At 41.4% G+C, this 19,957-nt stretch overlaps 1 protein-coding gene across 1 annotated transcript; it reads left to right on the forward strand.

Annotated features, from left to right (window-relative positions):
* The first annotated feature begins 45 nt into the window (after positions 1-45).
* On the forward strand, positions 46-19,708 carry LOC139447590 (HAUS augmin-like complex subunit 4). Its single transcript, XM_071228999.1, has 9 exons — positions 46-139; positions 1,856-1,992; positions 3,034-3,165; positions 5,951-6,088; positions 7,488-7,590; positions 10,169-10,308; positions 12,126-12,256; positions 15,656-15,724; positions 19,488-19,708. Exons 1-9 carry the CDS (start codon positions 88-90, stop codon positions 19,681-19,683), a joined length of 1,098 nt encoding a protein of 365 aa, XP_071085100.1. The 5' UTR covers positions 46-87; the 3' UTR covers positions 19,684-19,708.
* Positions 19,709-19,957: the final 249 nt, after the last annotated feature.

Raw genomic sequence — 19,957 nt, forward strand, 5'->3', positions numbered from 1 at the left:
CCCTCTCACTGTTGAATTATTTTTTTCATTGGTTCATAACGTGTAGTAGGATGACAGATCGCGGGAACTTCAATGCTGTGATCGGACATGGACGTAAGAAGTGAAGTTAGAGATCAAGCAATCAAATCTTCCGACCGCTGTAGGTTATTGTCATGTTGTTTTTTTATATCTCAGTGGGATGCACAATCTGGAGCATATGTACATGCAAGTCAAAGACACCCTTTTCATCTTTAAGGAAAGACATTCACCCGTATCAATCTTTCAAAAGTTATTACCAATGAATACATTGCCGCTCAATCCGCTTACTTACAGTTACAGTTGAGGGGTGATACGGGCGGAAGGCTTACCCTAAAATTTTACTTATCAAGACTGTAGTAGCGGGTATGGGGTAGATGTTGGTGGGGTACTCGCAACACGAAGCTACTTGTAGGTCCAGATGGCAGCCATGTCTATTCAGAGTGTATAACAGCCAAAATGTGTAATGTGTTTATAACATTTACATTACACATGAAATCTGTGACCAATTCAATACAATACATACCCTGTAGGTGACACAAGGGCATGATTCCCGACTGCCACACTTATGGCAATGTCATATTCATCAACCTAAAGGAATAGTACACATAGACTATAAATACGCTAAAGATGTTTGATATATTGAACACAGTAATACACACATTATCTTTACAATGATTCGCATGCATCAGTGCATTAGAAACACTATTTAGAAAAGCATTCAGAACATTCTAGACATAAAACATTACTCACACACTGTTTTCATTCACTGGAAGTGTTAGAATATATTTTAGTGATAACTTATGCATGTTTTGTTTACTTACTGAAGATTTAAATAATAAGACATAACCTACATTTATATGGTAGCAGGGCAAAATGGCCTCAAAGGGTAAAGTGAAAACCGCCACAGAAAAAAGTAAAAATGGCGACAACCTACTGTGAAAACAGCTATGAAACAAAATCAAAACAACTATAGCAGAAAAGTCAAAATGACCACACATAAAATAAAAGACTACAAACTCAATTATTGTGTCGCCATTAATTTTTTAAAGGTTTCCTCATTTGGATCAAAGATTATTCCTGTTTTCACAACAGATTGGTACACTGGTCAGTACAGAGATCAAAGTAAATTGATGAGATTGGTTAAAACAAAGTAACTCTACTGGAAATGACAACCTCTAGCATGTAATTTGTACACATCCTAGCAAAAACACTGATATCAATTTGGGCCAATGCTGGTTGAATGTTGGCATGCTGATATTGGGCCAACATTGTATTATCTTTTATAATATTATAGTTATACTTCATTTCATAATACTTTTAAAAATGACATACCACGAACTTTACTCTTTGCTGACTTCAGCAGTTCTGTCATGTGCAAGGCGGTCGGGTAGCCTAGTGGTTAAAGCGTTAGCTCGTCACGCCGAAGACCCGGGTTCGATTCCCGACATGGGTACAATGTGTGAAGCCCATTTCTGGTGTCCCCCGCCGTGATATTGCTGGAATATTGCTAAAAGCGGCGTAAAACCACACTCACTCACTCACTGTCATGTGCTGAGAGAGTATGCAGTGTGACCAAAGCATGCATTTTGACAATAAGTGAACTTAGGTGTAAGCTTGGCCAATCAGCATATCGATTTTTAGGGCATGGGTCAATTTGTAGATTACGCAGAAGTACAGATACAGTAACACAGTGTTATAGAGGACAGATAAAACTAAATGAAACCAACAAGCAATAATATATGATATATATATATATGTAAAAGACCTGGAATGAAATAAAACAAATATATACAAAAAGTACATCGGCCACATAACTATGTCACCATGTGTCTTTCAGTGAACACGTTGTTACCTCTGAGGCTGACACCTCAAGAGGTGGAGGGCAATCCAGAGTTTGTGAAGCTCCTCACAGGATTAACCAAACACATCAACGAGCAAGGTGTTGGGCTACAAACACACAAGGACCTTGTGCAGGTTAGTCACCTTATGATATGGGACTGGTCATTTATTATAGGGGAGGATGACCGGTGAGATTGGCCTCAGGGCTGCACTCTCCACCTCATTTTATGTAGCATTTTCTCATGTCCCCTCCAAATACATCTAACATTTTTTCATGTCCCCCCCTTCCTATGCTAAATGAGCATGTTGATAATGGTCAAATTTAATACAAAATATTATTTGAAATGACATAAAAAATTCCCTCCCTTCTATATATTTGTGCTAAATTCTTCAGTCCCCCACTCCTGGCTGTGTCATTTCATCATGACTTCCCCCTGAATCTCAACGCCCCCTTTGTCAGATAAAATACATACATTCTGTGTCAACAACTTTTGAGTCTTCTAGCACGAACATGTATTTTGGCATTATTTTCTGTAGGTTTGAGTCTTACCATATGGACGAGAATAAGCTGATCTTCCTAGACAAGAAGAAATGTTACTAGACTTGTAGACTGTACAAATCTATAGCAGGTCCATGGTTAAATTGGTTGCATGTTTGTATTTTTGAAGTCAAGCTCTGTGATGATGTGACAAACTTGACAGCTTTTCGTTCAGACTTTGTTCATCTTGTCGATTTGACAACATCCATTCATTTATCCAACTTGAAATACAGCATAAAATTAGTTTAAATTTGTTCCAAATTGCTCTAGATTGCATCATTTGCAGTCTGGATTTGCACATTTTCAAGGGGTGCATTCGCCTGTATTCTCCCAGAGGACCGAATTGCACACTTTGGATGGTCTACCTTCCAAGGTTCTGGGCCTACCATAACATGAGTGTCATACAATGTGCACATGATATTTGTTCCATGAAAAATACACAATCATCCAGCAGATCCTAGTATATGGCGAAACAACATCCCCTAGTTTCCAGTGTTATGTTTCCATGCTCATAGGATGTATGTCCTGGACTTACTGGCCACCATACCTTTGTTTGGAATGGCACAACAATAAAAATAGACCTCCAAGCAAATGAAACCATTCCAGGATGGTCACATAGTGGAACTTGTGTGTTGTAGGCCCAGGAGTTGTTGAAACATGAGAAACACACTTGGCTTTTACACCATATCCTCCATCATGAAGTCCAGGAGCTTATTCTGGACTACGAGATGAAGAGTCAAGAGATGTCCCTCGCGGCAGATGACAAGCAGGTAACTCAGATAGTTGGTGCTGGTGCCATTGGTGGTATCACCTACAGGTGATCATGGTTATTGTCAAAATGGCCGCAGGGCAAGATGGTCAAAAACACATTGGTCAAAATGGCCACATTTTGAGTCTATATCCAATCAGTGTGGTCAATCAACACAGTGTCAAAGTATGTATTAAAAAAACTCAGTGAAGAGTATTCCCTGAACATAACACACAGTTTATTCTAAATCCTTTGGATTAATAAAATAAATAAATAAAATTCTGTTTGATTAATTAAATAATTAGAGCAAACAAATAGAAACAAACACTATTTAGGCTTCATATTTATACTTTTTCATGTGGCCGTTTTGACTTTTGGTATGCAGCCATTTGACCTGTTCCCATAATCCATTGATGAGTCTGGACAGTCAAAACAATTCACAGATACAAAACTATACTTGTCAGTTCTTCCTTACAACAAGTTGAATTTTAGCTTTTCACAGAGTCATTTTATTTGATATCACTGTTCGGATAAATTTCTACCTGATTAAAACAATAGCTATTGACAAGCAGGTTGTTGTGAGACTTTCTGTGTAGCACATGATAAGTGTCATTCCGTCATAGCAGTCGCTTGATGTTGTGATGGAAGGGTGGAATCACCTGAGTTGAAGAAATGAGACAGTATCAGTGTTCAAACATGAAAGTCCTTTTCAAGATTGAAGATGTTTTTCCCATGGATTCAAGTACTATGGCAGCAAACCTTGAGGACCCTGGGACCCCTTACTTGCGGACACTGACATGTGTCATTGACACCAGTACACCTTGTACATGTTGTAGTATGACAGTACCCACATGGATGTTACTTGCGGACACTGACGTGTGTCATCCTTTGCTTCATGTATAGCAGTGTGAATGTAGAGGGACACCAGTACTGGGCTCCATACTTTGTAGTATGACAGTACCCACATGGATGTTACTTGCGGACACTGACGTGTGTCATCCTTTGCTTCATGTATAGCAGTGTGAATGTAGAGGGACACCAGTACTGGGCTCCATACTTTGTAGTATGACAGTACCCACATGGATGTTACTTGCGGACACTGACGTGTGTCATCCTTTGCTTCATGTATAGCAGTGTGAATGTAGAGGGACACCAGTACTGGGCTCCATACTTTGTAGTATGACAGTACCCACATGGATGTTACTTGCGGACACTGACGTGTGTCATCCTTTGCTTCATGTATAGCAGTGTGAATGTAGAGGGACACCAGTACTGGGCTCCATACTTTGTAGTATGACAGTACCCACATGGATGTTACTTGCGGACACTGACGTGTGTCATCCTTTTCTTCATGTATAGCAGTGTGAATGTAGAGGGACACCAGTACTGGGCTCCATACCTTGTAGTATGACAGTACCCACATGGATGTTACTTGCGGACACTGACGTGTGTCATCCTTTGCTGCATGTATAGCAGTGTGAATGTAGAGGGACACCAGTACTGAGCTCCATACTTTGTAGTATGACAGTACCCACATGGATGTTACTTGCGGACACTGACGTGTCATCCTTTGCTTCATGTATAGCAGTGTGAATGTAGAGGGACACCAGTACTGAGCTCCATACTTTGTAGTATGACAGTACCCACATGGATGTTACTTGCGGACACTGACGTGTGTCATCCTTTGCTTCATGTATAGCAGTGTGAATGTAGAGGGACACCAGTACTGGGCTCCATACCTTGTAGTATGACAGTACCCACATGGATGTTACTTGCGGACACTGACGTGTGTCATCCTTTGCTTCATGTATAGCAGTGTGAATGTAGAGGGACACCAGTACTTGGCTCCATACTTTGTAGTATGACAGTACCCACATGGATGTTACTTGCGGACACTGACGTGTGTCATCCTTTGCTGCATGTATAGCAGTGTCAATGTAGAGGGACACCAGTACTGGGCTCCATACTTTGTAGTATGACAGTACCCACATGGATGTTACTTGCGGACACTGACGTGTGTCATCCTTTGCTTCATGTATAGCAGTGTGAATGTAGAGGGACACCAGTACTGGGCTCCATACCTTGTAGTATGACAGTACCCACATGGATGTTACTTGCGGACACTGACGTGTGTCATCCTTTGCTGCATGTATAGCAGTGTGAATGTAGAGGGACACCAGTACTGGGCTCCATACCTTATAGTATGACAGTACCCACATGGATGTTACTTGCGGACACTGACGTGTGTCATCCTTTGCTGCATGTATAGCAGTGTGAATGTAGAGGGACACCAGTACTGGGCTCCATACCTTGTAGTATGACAGTACCTACATGGATGTTCAAACATGGGTGAAAGGGAGACAACATTTGGATTAGTGGTGTCCCAGTCGAACAGTATTTAGAATAAGTAGACCTGCCAACTTGGGTCACATGAAATGACAAAAATAGAGAGTTGATTATGCCTTATTTGTAAGTAGATTTGGTTGAAACAAATGTCGTTTTAACTCTACAATCAGCAATATACCATCTATATTAACATGAATATTGAACAAATGAAACCAGTGATTGATATCATGAGTAAAGCCCTGGGGTATAGTGACATGTCATCAACCAAGTCACCAAGCCTGAACACCCTTTCCATTTAGTCTGACAACAAGCCTGTCTAACCCAGAATCCCCACATGATGGAAGTTAATTACAATGACAATATTTGGTCATGGCTCAAGGCCAACAAGCCTCCGCTTGGACTAATATCAACATACATGCCTGTTTACAAGTCTGATTAATGAGATATCCCCTTATCAACAGTTCTTGGTGATTCTCCGAAACTGTCTGACATACAGCGAGATTGGTGACTACTTGGACTTCAGCCCTGATCCGACATCCAAAGCAACTTTACTCGGCCTCAAACAGGAGGATGTCAACAGACACAATGCATATAGAAAGGTAACTCCATTAACAGTGCAAGCAGGAAACGCCAGTGTTACTGTGTAACCATAGTAACAATGCCTCACTTTCTTTGCTTACTTGTATGTACAGTTCAAGTGAGCTAAAGTCGTCTGTCATTATTTTCAGCATCTTCTCAGCATAGCATGTGCAGCAATACTTAGTGAGGATGATCCCAGCTATGCTGTCACTGATTTGGTCTAAATAAGCTTACCAACGGCAGCCATATTGAAAATGTCAAGCTTGCCCATAACTCAACTGTTTCTGCATTTATCATTTTGAAATAGTCCTGCTGTTTTGTTGAACCTAAACTTGTGTTATTTACTTTTGTAAATTCTTTTTTATGTTTTATTATGACCTTTATAGATCATAAAGTAGAGACAATTTATGGATAACAACTTGGCAACATTTTGGTATAGATTCTTATACCTTTGTCAGGCTAGGCTGAATAATGAACATGGTTGAGAATATATATAGTAGGTGGAGGATTAACAGTTACAACAATTGTATACATGAGAGAGATTAACAACAGGAGGATAAAAAAAAACGTGTTGGACAGAGAACACAAGATGAAGAAACCAAATACGACAGGACGCCAAGTAAACAGGATTCAGTGTACATACATGGGGTGATTATTGCTTAATGAGTTCATAGTAGGTGGATGGGATGAAATAGCCTTGATCTCTGTTGATTGATGGTTTGTGGCGGCAAATGTGGACTGCTTCTGTTAGTTTTCTCTAAGTGAAGTTATGGAGGTTGTTGGAGAGGATTTGGAGATTTCCCAGTTGATGTTGTGATATGGGCAGTTGCTTGATATGGTCCAAGATTTACTGTCTGAATTTATGGTTGAATCATTTTTGCTCTTTCATGCTGGTTGTCTAAGGCGCCGCCATTTGCTGTGCAGAGTTGTGTCCCCTGGGCACACCAGAAACCTATGATTGTGGGTTCGAATTCCGGTTTGCCCCGATTATGTTTCTAGGTTTTTCAGCACCATACCTGTGCTTGTGGGTTTCACCGAAGTGGTAAACGTCTAAGACCTGCATCACTTCGGGCTTTCCTCCCACATTAAGCTGACATGCCGCGATATAACTGGAATACTGTTAAAAGCGGCGTTAAACCCAACTCACCCACTCACTCACTCTAGTTGGCCATCCATAAACACGAAAAAGTAACAACACAGTGCAAATGGTATGTCAATACTATGATAGAATTAATTATAAGAAGATTTGTGACAAAACAAGTGAAAATTAAGATGTTTTATTGTGCATATGGTATGAATTATTCTTAAGAAACTTATTGTTATGAAAAGCTGAAAAATGTATAGAATGTGAAGTAAGACATTTCATGCAATATTATTCTATCAATTGATCAATTATTGAAAATCTCTTTTCAATGGCAGCATATTTCATCAGTGCAGCAAAAACTGATTCCAGAAATTGAAGCTCGATTACAAAAGAAATGTGAAAATCTTGTCACTTTTTACCAACCACCAAAACTATCAGGTAAGTTACAAGAGGGAAGTGTAATTTGATAGCCAGGTGTTTAGATGATAGAAACTAAACTGAGATCATACAGGGGTAATTCTAGGGTGGGGCCTTGTGCTTTTTGCCCCTACATTTGAAAGGGTCCATGTCAGACACTTCCTAGAGTGAACCCTGCATAATACAACAACAATGAACAGAGTACAGTACTGAATCAGAGCCAGTCAATGTGAGATTCCACCCAACAAATGATAACAGAATTATTATTGCAAAGTGGGGTAACTCTGATTTCATGGATTGACTTTTATCACTAGTTTGTCTGGTCCACATGTGATTATTTACAGGACACTTCAGGCGTAGTGAAAAGAATGGGCTCCAATTGCGTTGATCAATGCTGACGTCAATCATTGGATTGTCTGGTCCAGTCTTGATTATTTACAGACCCCCATCGTACAGCTGGAATATTGCTGAATGTCTATTCCAAAGAAGGAACGTTAAATTGTAGAATGCAAGATGTGAATTTTCATTCTTCCATAACATTTTAGAAACCTGCATGCTGAATGGTCCACCAGAGGTATCAAATATACATTAGACAATGATCTATCTTATGACCGACCGCATTACCGTGAAAGAAAACATTTAACTTCTTTCACACTTTTGACAATTTCAATTACTGACCTTACTTCTTTAATGTTGCTAAATAATGTGTTGTGGTTCCCACAAGTTTGGCAAGTGTGGCAATATATTTCAGGCAGAAAACTTGACGAACTTATGCTTAGAGAGTGTATTATAAAAGTCAGTAACATCAACGCAGCTTGACTTTTGGCGCTACTCTTTTGCATACTGTGACATTATGTCTTCTACAACACAGTGCCTAGACTTCCCATCCGTAGAACTTATGATGTCATAACTGTGGTGAAAACTTGAGATCAAAACTGACTTTAATAATAACTTGCCTGCTGCTATTTCTACTAGCCACAGGCCAAAGGCTCAGCCGTTACAGATGACCACTATGATGTGATGTAGGTACAAAATTGCTGCTGACACAACCTGCTTAGAATTATAGGTCCAATAGCAGGGGAACTAGTGGTCGATGGCGTGAGCATCCACAGTGTCAGAGTATGATGGTACACTAAATCAGTAAGGTCTTCAGCAACCTATGCTTGCTGTAAAAGGCGAATAATGGGATCTGGTGGTCAGGCTCATCGAATTGATTGAAGCATGTCATCAATCCCAATTGCGTGGATCAATGCTCATGATGTCAATCACTGGATTGTCTGGTTCAGACCATATTGCTAAGTGCAGGTTTAAACAACAAACAAACAGTCATGTCACAGCTGTAATCAGCTGTAGGTCTGCAGTGGTCATCACCTTGAATATCGTCATGGCAACAATGAGAGCCTTGTAAACTTTTTGTTTTTTTCTATGTGTAAGTTGTTCTATTTCTTTAAAGTATGTATTTTCTGTTTTGACATAACAGCTGCAGCATATTTTGTACACCGTAATAGTAATAATAACACCAATAGCTATAATGTGAAAATGAAACTTACAATATGCATAAAATCCTACAATGAGTTATCTCCCTTGGAACATGTTCTATCTCCCCATGTCCCCATAAAAGTCCAGTTTCCACCTTTGCCAAACTAGGCTGGAATTTCTGAGCTGGATCGTAGCGGCACTGGTGGCTGTTATGAGTTAGGCTAAAAAAAATAATAGTCTTGGGTCTCAGGCACCTCCTGAACATCATAAAGTTTCCAGCATGTTTGTTTTTATTTCCATTTTTAAAAAAATATATAAAATCCTTAAATATTCCAAGTCCAAGGGTAGTCAAATACTGTATTCCAGTATTTTATTCATCAAGGAATACTTATATGCAGGCCTTTACCAGGTTGATTGTACACAACTGTTTATTTGGTTGCACAACTGTTTATTTGGTTACATGCTAGTTTGAACAAAAGAACAAAAAAGACACTGCCCGCCTGCCCTATATTTTCAAAAGCCATTGCCTGAGAACCAATTCTTTTATTTTTTAAGCCTTATGTGCCTTCTATGTCCCTCTTATTGACCAATCAGATTCCACTTCATATCACTTGAATATGCTTCAAACATAATGGCGGCACCCAGTCAGGACAATCTGATCGATAATCAAGGTCTATAACGTAATACTTCACGGCACCTTGAATAAGAACATAAAAAGATTTGGAAACTATCTGTTGACGCCGTGTTGGCGATACAAGTGCTTTGCAAATCCTGCTATCGATTGAAATCTGTATGGCAGTTTACGAACTTGATGTCGATTTCATTACACAATTTTGATTGGACTATGCATAGACTTGCTAGTCCAGCCAAAATATAGCTCCTTAATTCCAGGGTATTTATGACAAGGGAATGAACATATAATATAATACCCTGGATAATTGAGGATGGAGCCATCTGAGAAGATAAATACTAGTGATAAACAAGAAGTTCTGTCTCAAACAATAGTCCAATACATTATGACTATTTTGATCATTAACATGATACATATGACCTTTTGATGATAGTCCGGTGGTGTTGAACTTCTAGATTTAAGGAAGTAATTATTGCATGTGTATTGCAGACAGCACCCGTCTCACTTTGTCCAAGGCAGTGCAGTTACCTGGAGAGATTGAGACCAACAAACATCGGCTCAGTGAAGATAAGAAACAGGTGCAGGTGATCCGTCAAAAAAGGGACAAGCAGTTTTGGCTGTACTACCAGGTAGGGCTGCTATATTACCCTCTTGTACTACCAGGTAGGGCTGCTATATTACCCTCTTGTACTACCAGGTAGGGCTGCTATATTACCCTCTTGTACTACCCGGTAGGGCTGCTATATTACCCTCTTGTACTACCAGGTAGGGCTGCTATATTACCCCCTTGTACTACCCGGTAAGGCTTCTGTATTACCTTGTACTACCAGGTAGGGCTGCTATATTACCCTCTTGTACTACCAGGTAGGGCTGCTATATTACCCTCTTGTACTACCAGGTAGGGCTGCTATATTACCCTCTTGTACTACCAGGTAGGGCTGCTATATTACCCTCTTGTACTACCCGGTAAGGCTGCTGTATTACCTTGTACTACCCGGTAAGGCTGCTATATTACCCTCTTGTACTACCAGGTAGGGCTGCTATATTACCCTCTTGTACTACCAGGTAGGGCTGCTATATTACCCTCTTGTACTACCAGGTAGGGCCGCTATATTACCCTCTTGTACTACCCGGTAAGGCTGCTGTATTACCTTGTACTACCAGGTGGGGCTGCTATATTACCCTCTTGTACTACCAGGTAGGGCTGCTATATTACCCTCTTGTACTACCAGGTAGGGCTGCTATATTACCCTCTTGTACTACCAGGTAGGGCTGCTATATTACCCTCTTGTACTACCAGGTAGGGCTGCTATATTACCCTCTTGTACTACCAGGTAGGGCTGCTATATTACCCTCTTGTACTACCAGGTAGGGCTGCTATATTACCCTCTTGTACTACCAGGTAGGGCTGCTATATTACCCTCTTGTACTACCAGGTAGGGGTGCTATATTACCCTCTTGTACTACCAGGTAGGGCTGCTATATTACCCTCTTGTACTACCAGGTAGGGCTGCTATATTTCCCTCTTGTACTACCAGGTAGGGCTGCTATGTTACCCTCTTGTACTACCAGGTAGGGCTGCTATATTACCATCTTGTACAACCAGGTGGGGCTGCTATATTACCCTCTTGTACTACCAGGTGGGGCTGCTGTATTACCCTCTTGTACTACCAGGTGGGGTGCTATATTACCCTCTTGTACTATCGGATAGGGCTGCTATATTACCCTCTTGTACTACCAGGTAGGGCTGCTATATTACCCTCTTGTACTACCAGGTAGGGCTGCTATATTACCCTCTTGTACTACCAGGTAGGGCTGCTATATTACCCTCTTGTACTACCAGGTAGGGCTGCTATATTACCCCCTTGTACTACCCGGTAAGGCTTCTGTATTACCTTGTACTACCAGGTAGGGCTGCTATATTACCCTCTTGTACTACCAGGTAGGGCTGCTATATTACCCTCTTGTACTACCAGGTAGGGCTGCTATATTACCCTCTTGTACTACCCGGTAAGGCTGCTGTATTACCTTGTACTACCCGGTAAGGCTGCTATATTACCCTATTGTACTACCCGGTAAGGCTTCTGTATTACCTTGTACTACCAGGTAGGGCTGCTATATTACCCTCTTGTACTACCAGGTAGGGGTGCTATATTACCCTCTTGTACTACCAGGTAGGGCTGCTATATTACCCTCTTGTACTACCCGGTAAGGCTGCTATATTACCCTCTTGTACTACCAGGTAGGGCTGCTATATTACCCCCTTGTACTACCCGGTAAGGCTGCTGTATTACCTTGTACTACCAGGTAGTGCTGTTATTTGACCCTCTTAGAACTACAAGGCAGATTCTCCTGTAATCTATTCCAGACACTGCTAGACTGGTTGTCAGTTTTTCGGGAAGTTGTTGAAGAACTACACATTAGGTTCTCCTGTCATCTATTTCAGACTCTGCTGGACTTGTTGTCAGTTTTGGAAAAGGTGTTGAAGGACCACAAGTTAGATCGGCAGGTGGAGTCTGACCTGGTCACCAGTGAATGGCTCATTGCCAGGTGTGATGCCATGTGTCTCAAAATAAAGTAAGTCTGTTATTAAGTTTGGAAACCATTGTGTCAAGGATGACTGCATTTATATTTCTTGTTTCATTTTCCAAATTTTTCATTTTCTTGAGATTATATATACAGTTGTCCCTCATGATTTGCTGATCTTGGGGATTCCCCATGTTATTCCTAGTATGGAATTAGGTCAGGTGATACCCTATGTTTGTGTGTACAGTGCCCTCTTGAGTATAATTGTTATTTCGTGTATTGTGCTTAAAAGAAACTAGTCCTCGGTGTCATGTCCTCAGCAGGTGTGGGAGTTGTGTAGCCTAGAGGTTAGAGCATTTGCTCATCAGATTCAAGACACAGGTTCAAGTCCCCACATGTGTACAGTCCATTCTTGGTGTACCCAGCCAGTGTTCTTGAATATTGAAACAACAACAGTGCAAGAACCTTTCCTTAATGTCACAAAAGGAAAAGAAAAATGAAAGTAAATGCAGTGTCATTGGATTTTTGTTGTTTTGTGTTTTTTGTAATTTTTTTGGAAATTAACCTTCTGCCCTGACAACAACATGATATTATGAACAGGCCAAAATGATGAATTTTATACTTATCCTGTATTACTCCTGGGAGCTGTGAGAGGTCCAGCTGCAGAAGTTGTTCCAACCAGTAGTGTAGCAATACCCTCACACAGCTGCCAGGTGACCTGGAAGTGGCAGCGTCACATTAGAGCACATTACTGCTTTGTCTGTCTTCAACACAGACGGACATGTTTCTGAGAAAAAAGCCTCTGCAGTTTTCCAGCATCCTTTTCTTATTTATTCATCGTTTTCATCGTTGAGTTGTTGTTATGATTTGTGTCTTTTTGGTCTTATACATACATAATTTGTACTCTATGTTCGCTTGTTTATGGCCCTCAGTCACAGTAATTGTGGGCATCTTGTTCCAATCCACCATTTTAAATTTTTTTTTCTCTCTCTCTTTCTCTCCTCAAAACTAGTGAGTTTGTTTTAAAGTTATAAATTACTTTCAATATCCAGTTGTTTGTTAGCACGTTTTGTGAATATGCCTTTGCTTAAATTACAGATTTAGACTTGGTTGTATTGTTTGTCACGGAAGCATGTCAGGCAGGGATCTTCACCCTATGTCTTAATTGCACGGACCCCTGTTTGACATCTTCAAAGGACTCCTCTTTCTACTTGAGAGCTGCTGGGAAACGACGTGCAGTCACCCTATGATGTCCACCCCCCACCCCGATGTCTACTTTGATAGCACCGGTGCCAGCAATGTTCAACCCTCACATTACAACTGCACCACCGGGCTATGGACACATCCATGAAACTACCTGCTCAGCGGATGCCTTATCAAGCGTATATCCTGCCTGCCTCAGCTCTGGCTGAGATTACCACCACCCGGCGCCTTGGCTCCTTTTGAATTCAAGAAGAAACTTCTCACTCAACCCTGGTCAAGTTCTGCCTTGTTTAACGGTACCATCACTGACACTCACGCTTGACTATCAAGTTTTGCGAGAGATGAAACGGCTCTGAAAGCCCTGGAACACGTCACCAAACATGCATCGGCAAAGTCTTCCAAGGGGAATTATCGATCTCGCCGGAGCTCCCTCAGGGACCACTATCAGTCTTCCTCCAACTTTTGTGGCAGAGGACCAGCCTCACTGGATCGACACCAAGGCAGGGGTGCCGATCAGAAGGGCAAGCGATGAACTGATCAACAACAACCAGAATCAACGCCAATGATTCCCTGATCGGCCTCAGCATCCAGGATGCGTATCTACATGTGCCCATCCAACGACAGGCGGTCTCTTAGGGTCTTCTTCAGTGGTATCCATTTCCAGTGGTAATCCTACCATTTGGTATTTCCACAGCCCCGTGGCTTTTTATACGGATTACCAAGCCAGTGGCCGCCTGCTTGCACATGAGGAACAGCAACTTCAAGTCTTACATAGACGATTGTCTCCTGTGAACCATCAAGACTCATCTGCCACAGGGATTTTACTCATCACCTCTTCCATCAGATGGGATTGATTGTCAACAAGACCAAGTCAGTGCTCACCCTATCCTTCCGTTTTCAGTTTATAGGAGGCCTGTTTCTCACCAACCAGGACCTCTTACATGTACCCAGGGATTGGTGGCTGAAGATCCTCAACCACTTACTCCCAGCTCTTCAATAAGCATGGACACTCAACCAGTGGCAAGTGCTGCTATGGTTTACTCACTTTGGTGGAGGACCTGACTTCCAGAGGAAATCTCCATGTACATTCGATCCAGCTCCTCGCCCCCTTCATTAGGTGCCAGATCCCCTTCCGAGCTTCCTAGTTCAACACATTCCAGGGTGCCGGAACCTGGTAGTGGATGTGCTGTCCAGACCGGACAAGATGGCTCCCACGGAATGGAAGTTGCATCCCATTACAATCCTCACGAAATTAGTGCAGTTTTCAACTTTGGCTCTCCATGGCAACTGCTCTGTCTGTCATCGCTCCGATACTGTCTTTGCCAGCCTTCATCTACGAGACGTTACCTTAGAGGATGCTGCTATGGTCCATAGTTTTGGTCCCTTCATGGTGGCTCAACAAGTCATCAACCTCAGACTTCATTGATTCTCTCAGACCCGCAAGCTGGCCCATCGAATTCTCTGTTTTTTAACACCCCAGAGTAGAGGGATCACATGCTGTGCGCATTACCTCAGTAGTTCAGTTTTAGATTCTGGCTCACGCTTTTTTCTATTACTGTTCCTTTACCAGGTCTTCACGTTTTCCTTCTGACAGGAATGGTCATTGTTTTCTGGTCATCGCTCAGGATGCTGTACTATTACTTGGACCTTGACAAGGATTTATTTCGAATCTCATCTGAAGGTATGCCGACCATCCTACCGTCTGATAAAGATGTATTCAGGAGTAAGGCAGGATAAGTTTAAAAAATGAGTATAATCTAAGTACTTTTTATATTTGTATACTTATGCAGAATTACTTTGTCTAAACTGGGCTCCCGCCTCAGACGTCACCATTTCCGGGTCACATGACTGCTGTGTTAGGGTACTGCTACACAACTGGTGGGAATAACTTCTATTGCACCTGGACCTCTGACAGCTATATTTAGATTTCACTTAATTTGTTATTTGATCAGACAAGAAATGTGTTTCTTCTTGACTAATGCCCGTGTTTTTGTTTGAGATTAGTTCAACTCCAGATTATGTGTATCTATGCTTGAATGCCTGTGTTTTTGTTTGCCTGTGTTTTTGTTTCAGATTAGTTCAACTCCAGATTATGTGTATCTATGCCTGAATGCCTGTGTTTTTGTTTGAGATTAGTTCAACTCCAGATTGTGTGTATTTATGCCTGAATGCATGTGTTTTTGTTTCAGATTAGTTCAACTCCAGATTATGTGTATCTATGCTTGAATGCCTGTGTTTTTGTTTCAGATTAGTTCAACTCCAGATTATGTGTGACACCTACACAGCTGAGACGGTGCAGGCTCTAGATGTGGTCAGGTAGGACCTTGGTTGACTCATGCTCAACAGCAAAAGGAACTTATCATGTTTCTGTTTATCATCAAACTTAAAACGGGTAGACTTAACAACAAAACCGAGGTCACAGTGCAACTGAGTTACCTATGGGGTCTCCTCTCCCCTAACACGCATATTCCTGCTCTCTGAAAATCTTGGGGGCGGTCGGATAGCCTTGTGGTTAAAGCATTCGCTCGTCATGCAGAAGACCCAGGTTCCATTCACAATGTGTGTAGCCAATTTCTGGTGTCCCCTGTCCATGATATTGCTGAAATATTGCTAACAGCATCTTAAAATCATACTCACTCACTCACTGAAATTCCATATGCATCGTTTCATGGTGATATGAGCAAATAAAGATGTTGTACGTAACGGGTACACACATTCACGGGTAGTGCCCACTTAAAAAATATTTATACACTTTAAATCGTGAAATGAATGTGTCTCCAAAAGAATGCAACCACTGGCCCCTAGCCAAAAATCAACTCAGTATGAATGCAACACCCACTTCCTCTCAAGCATCAGGGAATGTATATCTAAAGAAAATGAAAGGTTTACAAGAGAATCCTCACCTTCATCCAACCTTACATCATCCAATTACACACCAAATAGCACCGCTTATTGGCGCTGTGTAGAAAATTATCCAATCTCACACTATGCATACCTTCCTTCTTCTTTCGCTCCTGGGGGGGTAGCCTAGTGGTTAAAGATTTCGCTCTACATGTCGAAGACCCGGGTTCGATTCTCGACATGGGTACAATGTGTGAAGCCATTTTCTGGTGTTCCCCGCCGTGATATTGCTGGAATATTGCTAAAAGCGGCGTAAAACAATGCTCGCTCGCTCACTCACTCACTCACTCACTCACTCGATCCTATGTGAACTGACAGTAACAGAGAAGGGGGCGGCCGGCTTCGAGGATTTCTTAGGCTTCTTGGCAGACGACGGTTTAGGCTTATCCGAGTCTCGTGACTTAGAGTAGAGCACCGGTCAATCTCCTTCCTGTTACACTTGTGTGACAGACATGGAAGGACTCTTCCGTGAGGTGTTCACATTCTGAGCAGCTTTTGTGTCAACTATACCAGCCACGGCAATCACAACAAGGTTTGTGAGGTTACAGAGTTGGAAAAATTACAGCGACATTTCCGACAGGCCGGATGAATAGAGCTGTCCTTGTCCATTATCCCTCAGATTATGTACGTAATCTAGAGGATGTTGAATGGAATACAGCAACAAAAAAACCAACTGGATTCTCTCAAATCTCATTGTACGTCTCCACTATAAGACGATGAGAATGAGAATGATGAAGTAGAAGCAATCACATGATCGTATCGTGTAGGACACTATGCATGGGATTATACTGGGTGACACATTTCTTTGGGTGGTAACCGGGGTGATGCTGGGATGTGTTCAGGTGAATTCTTTTTTAGAAGCTGAAAACTTTGTTCTAGCACATTTCCATATAGGATCGAAAGAAGAAGAAAGAAGTGCATATTGTGAGATAGGATAAGTATTATAAATATACAATTTATTCTAAAATTGACAGTATTGCTTCAACTGACGAATCAGTTATGGGTATTGCTAAAATAGGCATGTGTAGAAAAATGACACTCAGTCCTCGACCAATCTGGGTAATATTTGAGATCGGAATAACAGCTGGGTCATATGGACTGAGACACAACTAGCTCGGGAGATAAAATATTAGCCCTCTTAAGTTCCAGTTCAAAGTAGCATTCCACTTGAAGATACTTGATGTCTGCTTGTCTGTAGTCAGAGCGTTTGGCTTTTTCTGATTAAATCTAACTTTAAAATTGTAAGAGCAAGGGGTTAGTGTGCATTCTAATTAATTCTTATTCTATCTTTTTAGCAAATGGGTAAAAGTAAGCAATATGTTATCAGGTACTTCCTCAGTTTCTAATATGCAGCAGTGACAGGCCATTGTGACATCGTACAAGCCCATCACAAGACAAGGTTACCATGCAATGACATCAGCGTTTAATTAAGGAACATTGTGGCACTACTCTCGTTCACGTTTGCTTTAATACAAGGCAGTTGGGTAGCTTAATGGTTAAACCAGTTTCAATTTCCAGCATGTGTGAAGGCCATTTCTAGTGTCCCCAGCCATGATACTGCTGGAACATAAAATGCTGGAATATTGCTCAAAGCAGCATAAAACCATACTCACTCACTGTAAGCAATATGCTTCCTATCGTAAAATGAGAATTTATGAAGTTTTGATGGAAATGTAATGCTGTTTGACGTTTAATCTATGATTTCTTGACTGCATTGCTGGATTTGGGGGATATATTGACTGAAAGGGACTCATGATACCAAATGGTTGGAGTTTGAAAATGAACACAAAATGACACCAGCAGACAGCAATAGTTGAACAATTGCCATTAGGCAACATGGATAATCCCATTGTATCCAACAGTCCTCATTTCTTTCACTTTTTTCACTAACATCAAGCTAGGTGTGTTGTTGGAGTCATGTCACTTGACATGCTGACAAAACAAACCAATCTGCCCCATCATCATAATCATATTGGCCAGTCAAAAGCCCTGACCTCCAAGTCTGTAGTGTGTCTGTGATAGTTCTTTCCACATCATGGGTAACATAGATGAAAGTTCATTAGCCCGTCTTCAAGAAGAGTTCATCTTCCTGAAGCAAGGGAGCTGACTAAAAATCCTGTTTCCACCCTTGCCGAATTAGGCTGGTATTATGAAGTTATATTTTGGCTGGACTAACAAATCTTTGCATAGTCCAACCAAAATCGACATCCAGTTTGTAAACTGCTGTGCAGATTTCGGTCAATTGCAGGATTTGCAAACTGGACTTTTTCAGTCAGTTAACTCCCTTGCCTCAGGATGATGGAAGAGTTAGGAGCAAAAAAATATTTTTTTATTACTTGCCCGAGAAGAGATCACCCGTTTAATAAACAATCAGCTGTATTACACATTGTGTAATACCAAAACGCGTGCTTAAGTACTCTTGGCACACGTTCCACGAACAAATATTGAAAGCTCTCAACATCCCTTGGCTTATTCAACGACATTGCGTGTGGAGTTGATAGATCACTGAGAGGAGCTTATGCACACTTGATGACCCTAGCAACCTTGTTGCTTGGCTGACGTCACATGGCATTGTTTCGCCGATGGATCTTGCAACAAAATTCCACAAATTACGTAATCGGGTATTGTGACGTTATTGTAAACTTTGAGGTGCATGGCTGACGCAAGGCGATCGTATTGTAGCGCAAAGACAGTCGTTAGTCTAAGTTAAAGTATGTGAGTTGCAATAGTCTTAGCCCTACAATAATTTTGCGAATTCTAAAGGTGCACCATTGTATGGTATTAAATTCATACGTTTCAACTTTTGACATGTTTGAAGTATTATTCTGTTAAAATCAATTGGACAATGCCTCGGATCTTGTAGGTGTCAGCCTATTCATACTCAACAGTATAATTCTAAAAAGTTATAAATGGCAAGTAATAAATAAAATACTAAACTCGCTCCCGTATAAAATTGGTATTACACGGGAGCGAGTTTAGTATTCTATATTTATCATCCCAGTTATATCAAGGCTATATCAAAGCAGCCTAGGAATAATCGTGCCAGGACCAGACGAACTTGTGACTGAAAAAAGCAGCAAGGATCCATGTTATCAGTACTGAGGAGTAATTCTTACTTGTAACCCCTCTGGGTCTTGCAGCAGATGCAGGTTTGATCATCTGGTTGTTTTCATTGCAGGAAACACTTGGACTCGGCTATAGATGACCATGAGAAGGACATGGTGCGAGTGGGTCAGGCATTGCGGGCGTACGAGGCAGTGGGGATGGGGTTTGATGGCTTGGTTGAGGAGTACACAAGACTGAGGGGGGAGCTTGAGAACAAACAGTGGGCACTGGCTGAACTACAGCAGACAACTACACAGACCACAGGCTGACTGGCTGCTGCTGCTGTTGTATATATGTCCATTAAACTTGTGATATGTGCTTCGTTGTTAGTGGTTCTTTGTAAGAAGCTGTTGAGGGCTTATGACTTGGTGTAGAATGTTGGTCATGTTAACAACCTCTGATTTGTCTGGCCCAGATGCATTTTTTACAGGCAACTGTGAAATGACAAAAATATTCCTTACTTCAGCTTAAAAACAACATTCAGTCACTCATGAAAACTGGCAAGTACCATTGATACAAACAATATTCCAAATTTTTACCCAG

This window comes from Haliotis cracherodii, unplaced genomic scaffold (assembly GCF_022045235.1).
Source record: "Haliotis cracherodii isolate W230 unplaced genomic scaffold, xgHalCrac1.p SCAF_10, whole genome shotgun sequence".
Classification (NCBI taxonomy): Eukaryota; Metazoa; Mollusca; class Gastropoda; order Lepetellida; family Haliotidae; genus Haliotis; species Haliotis cracherodii.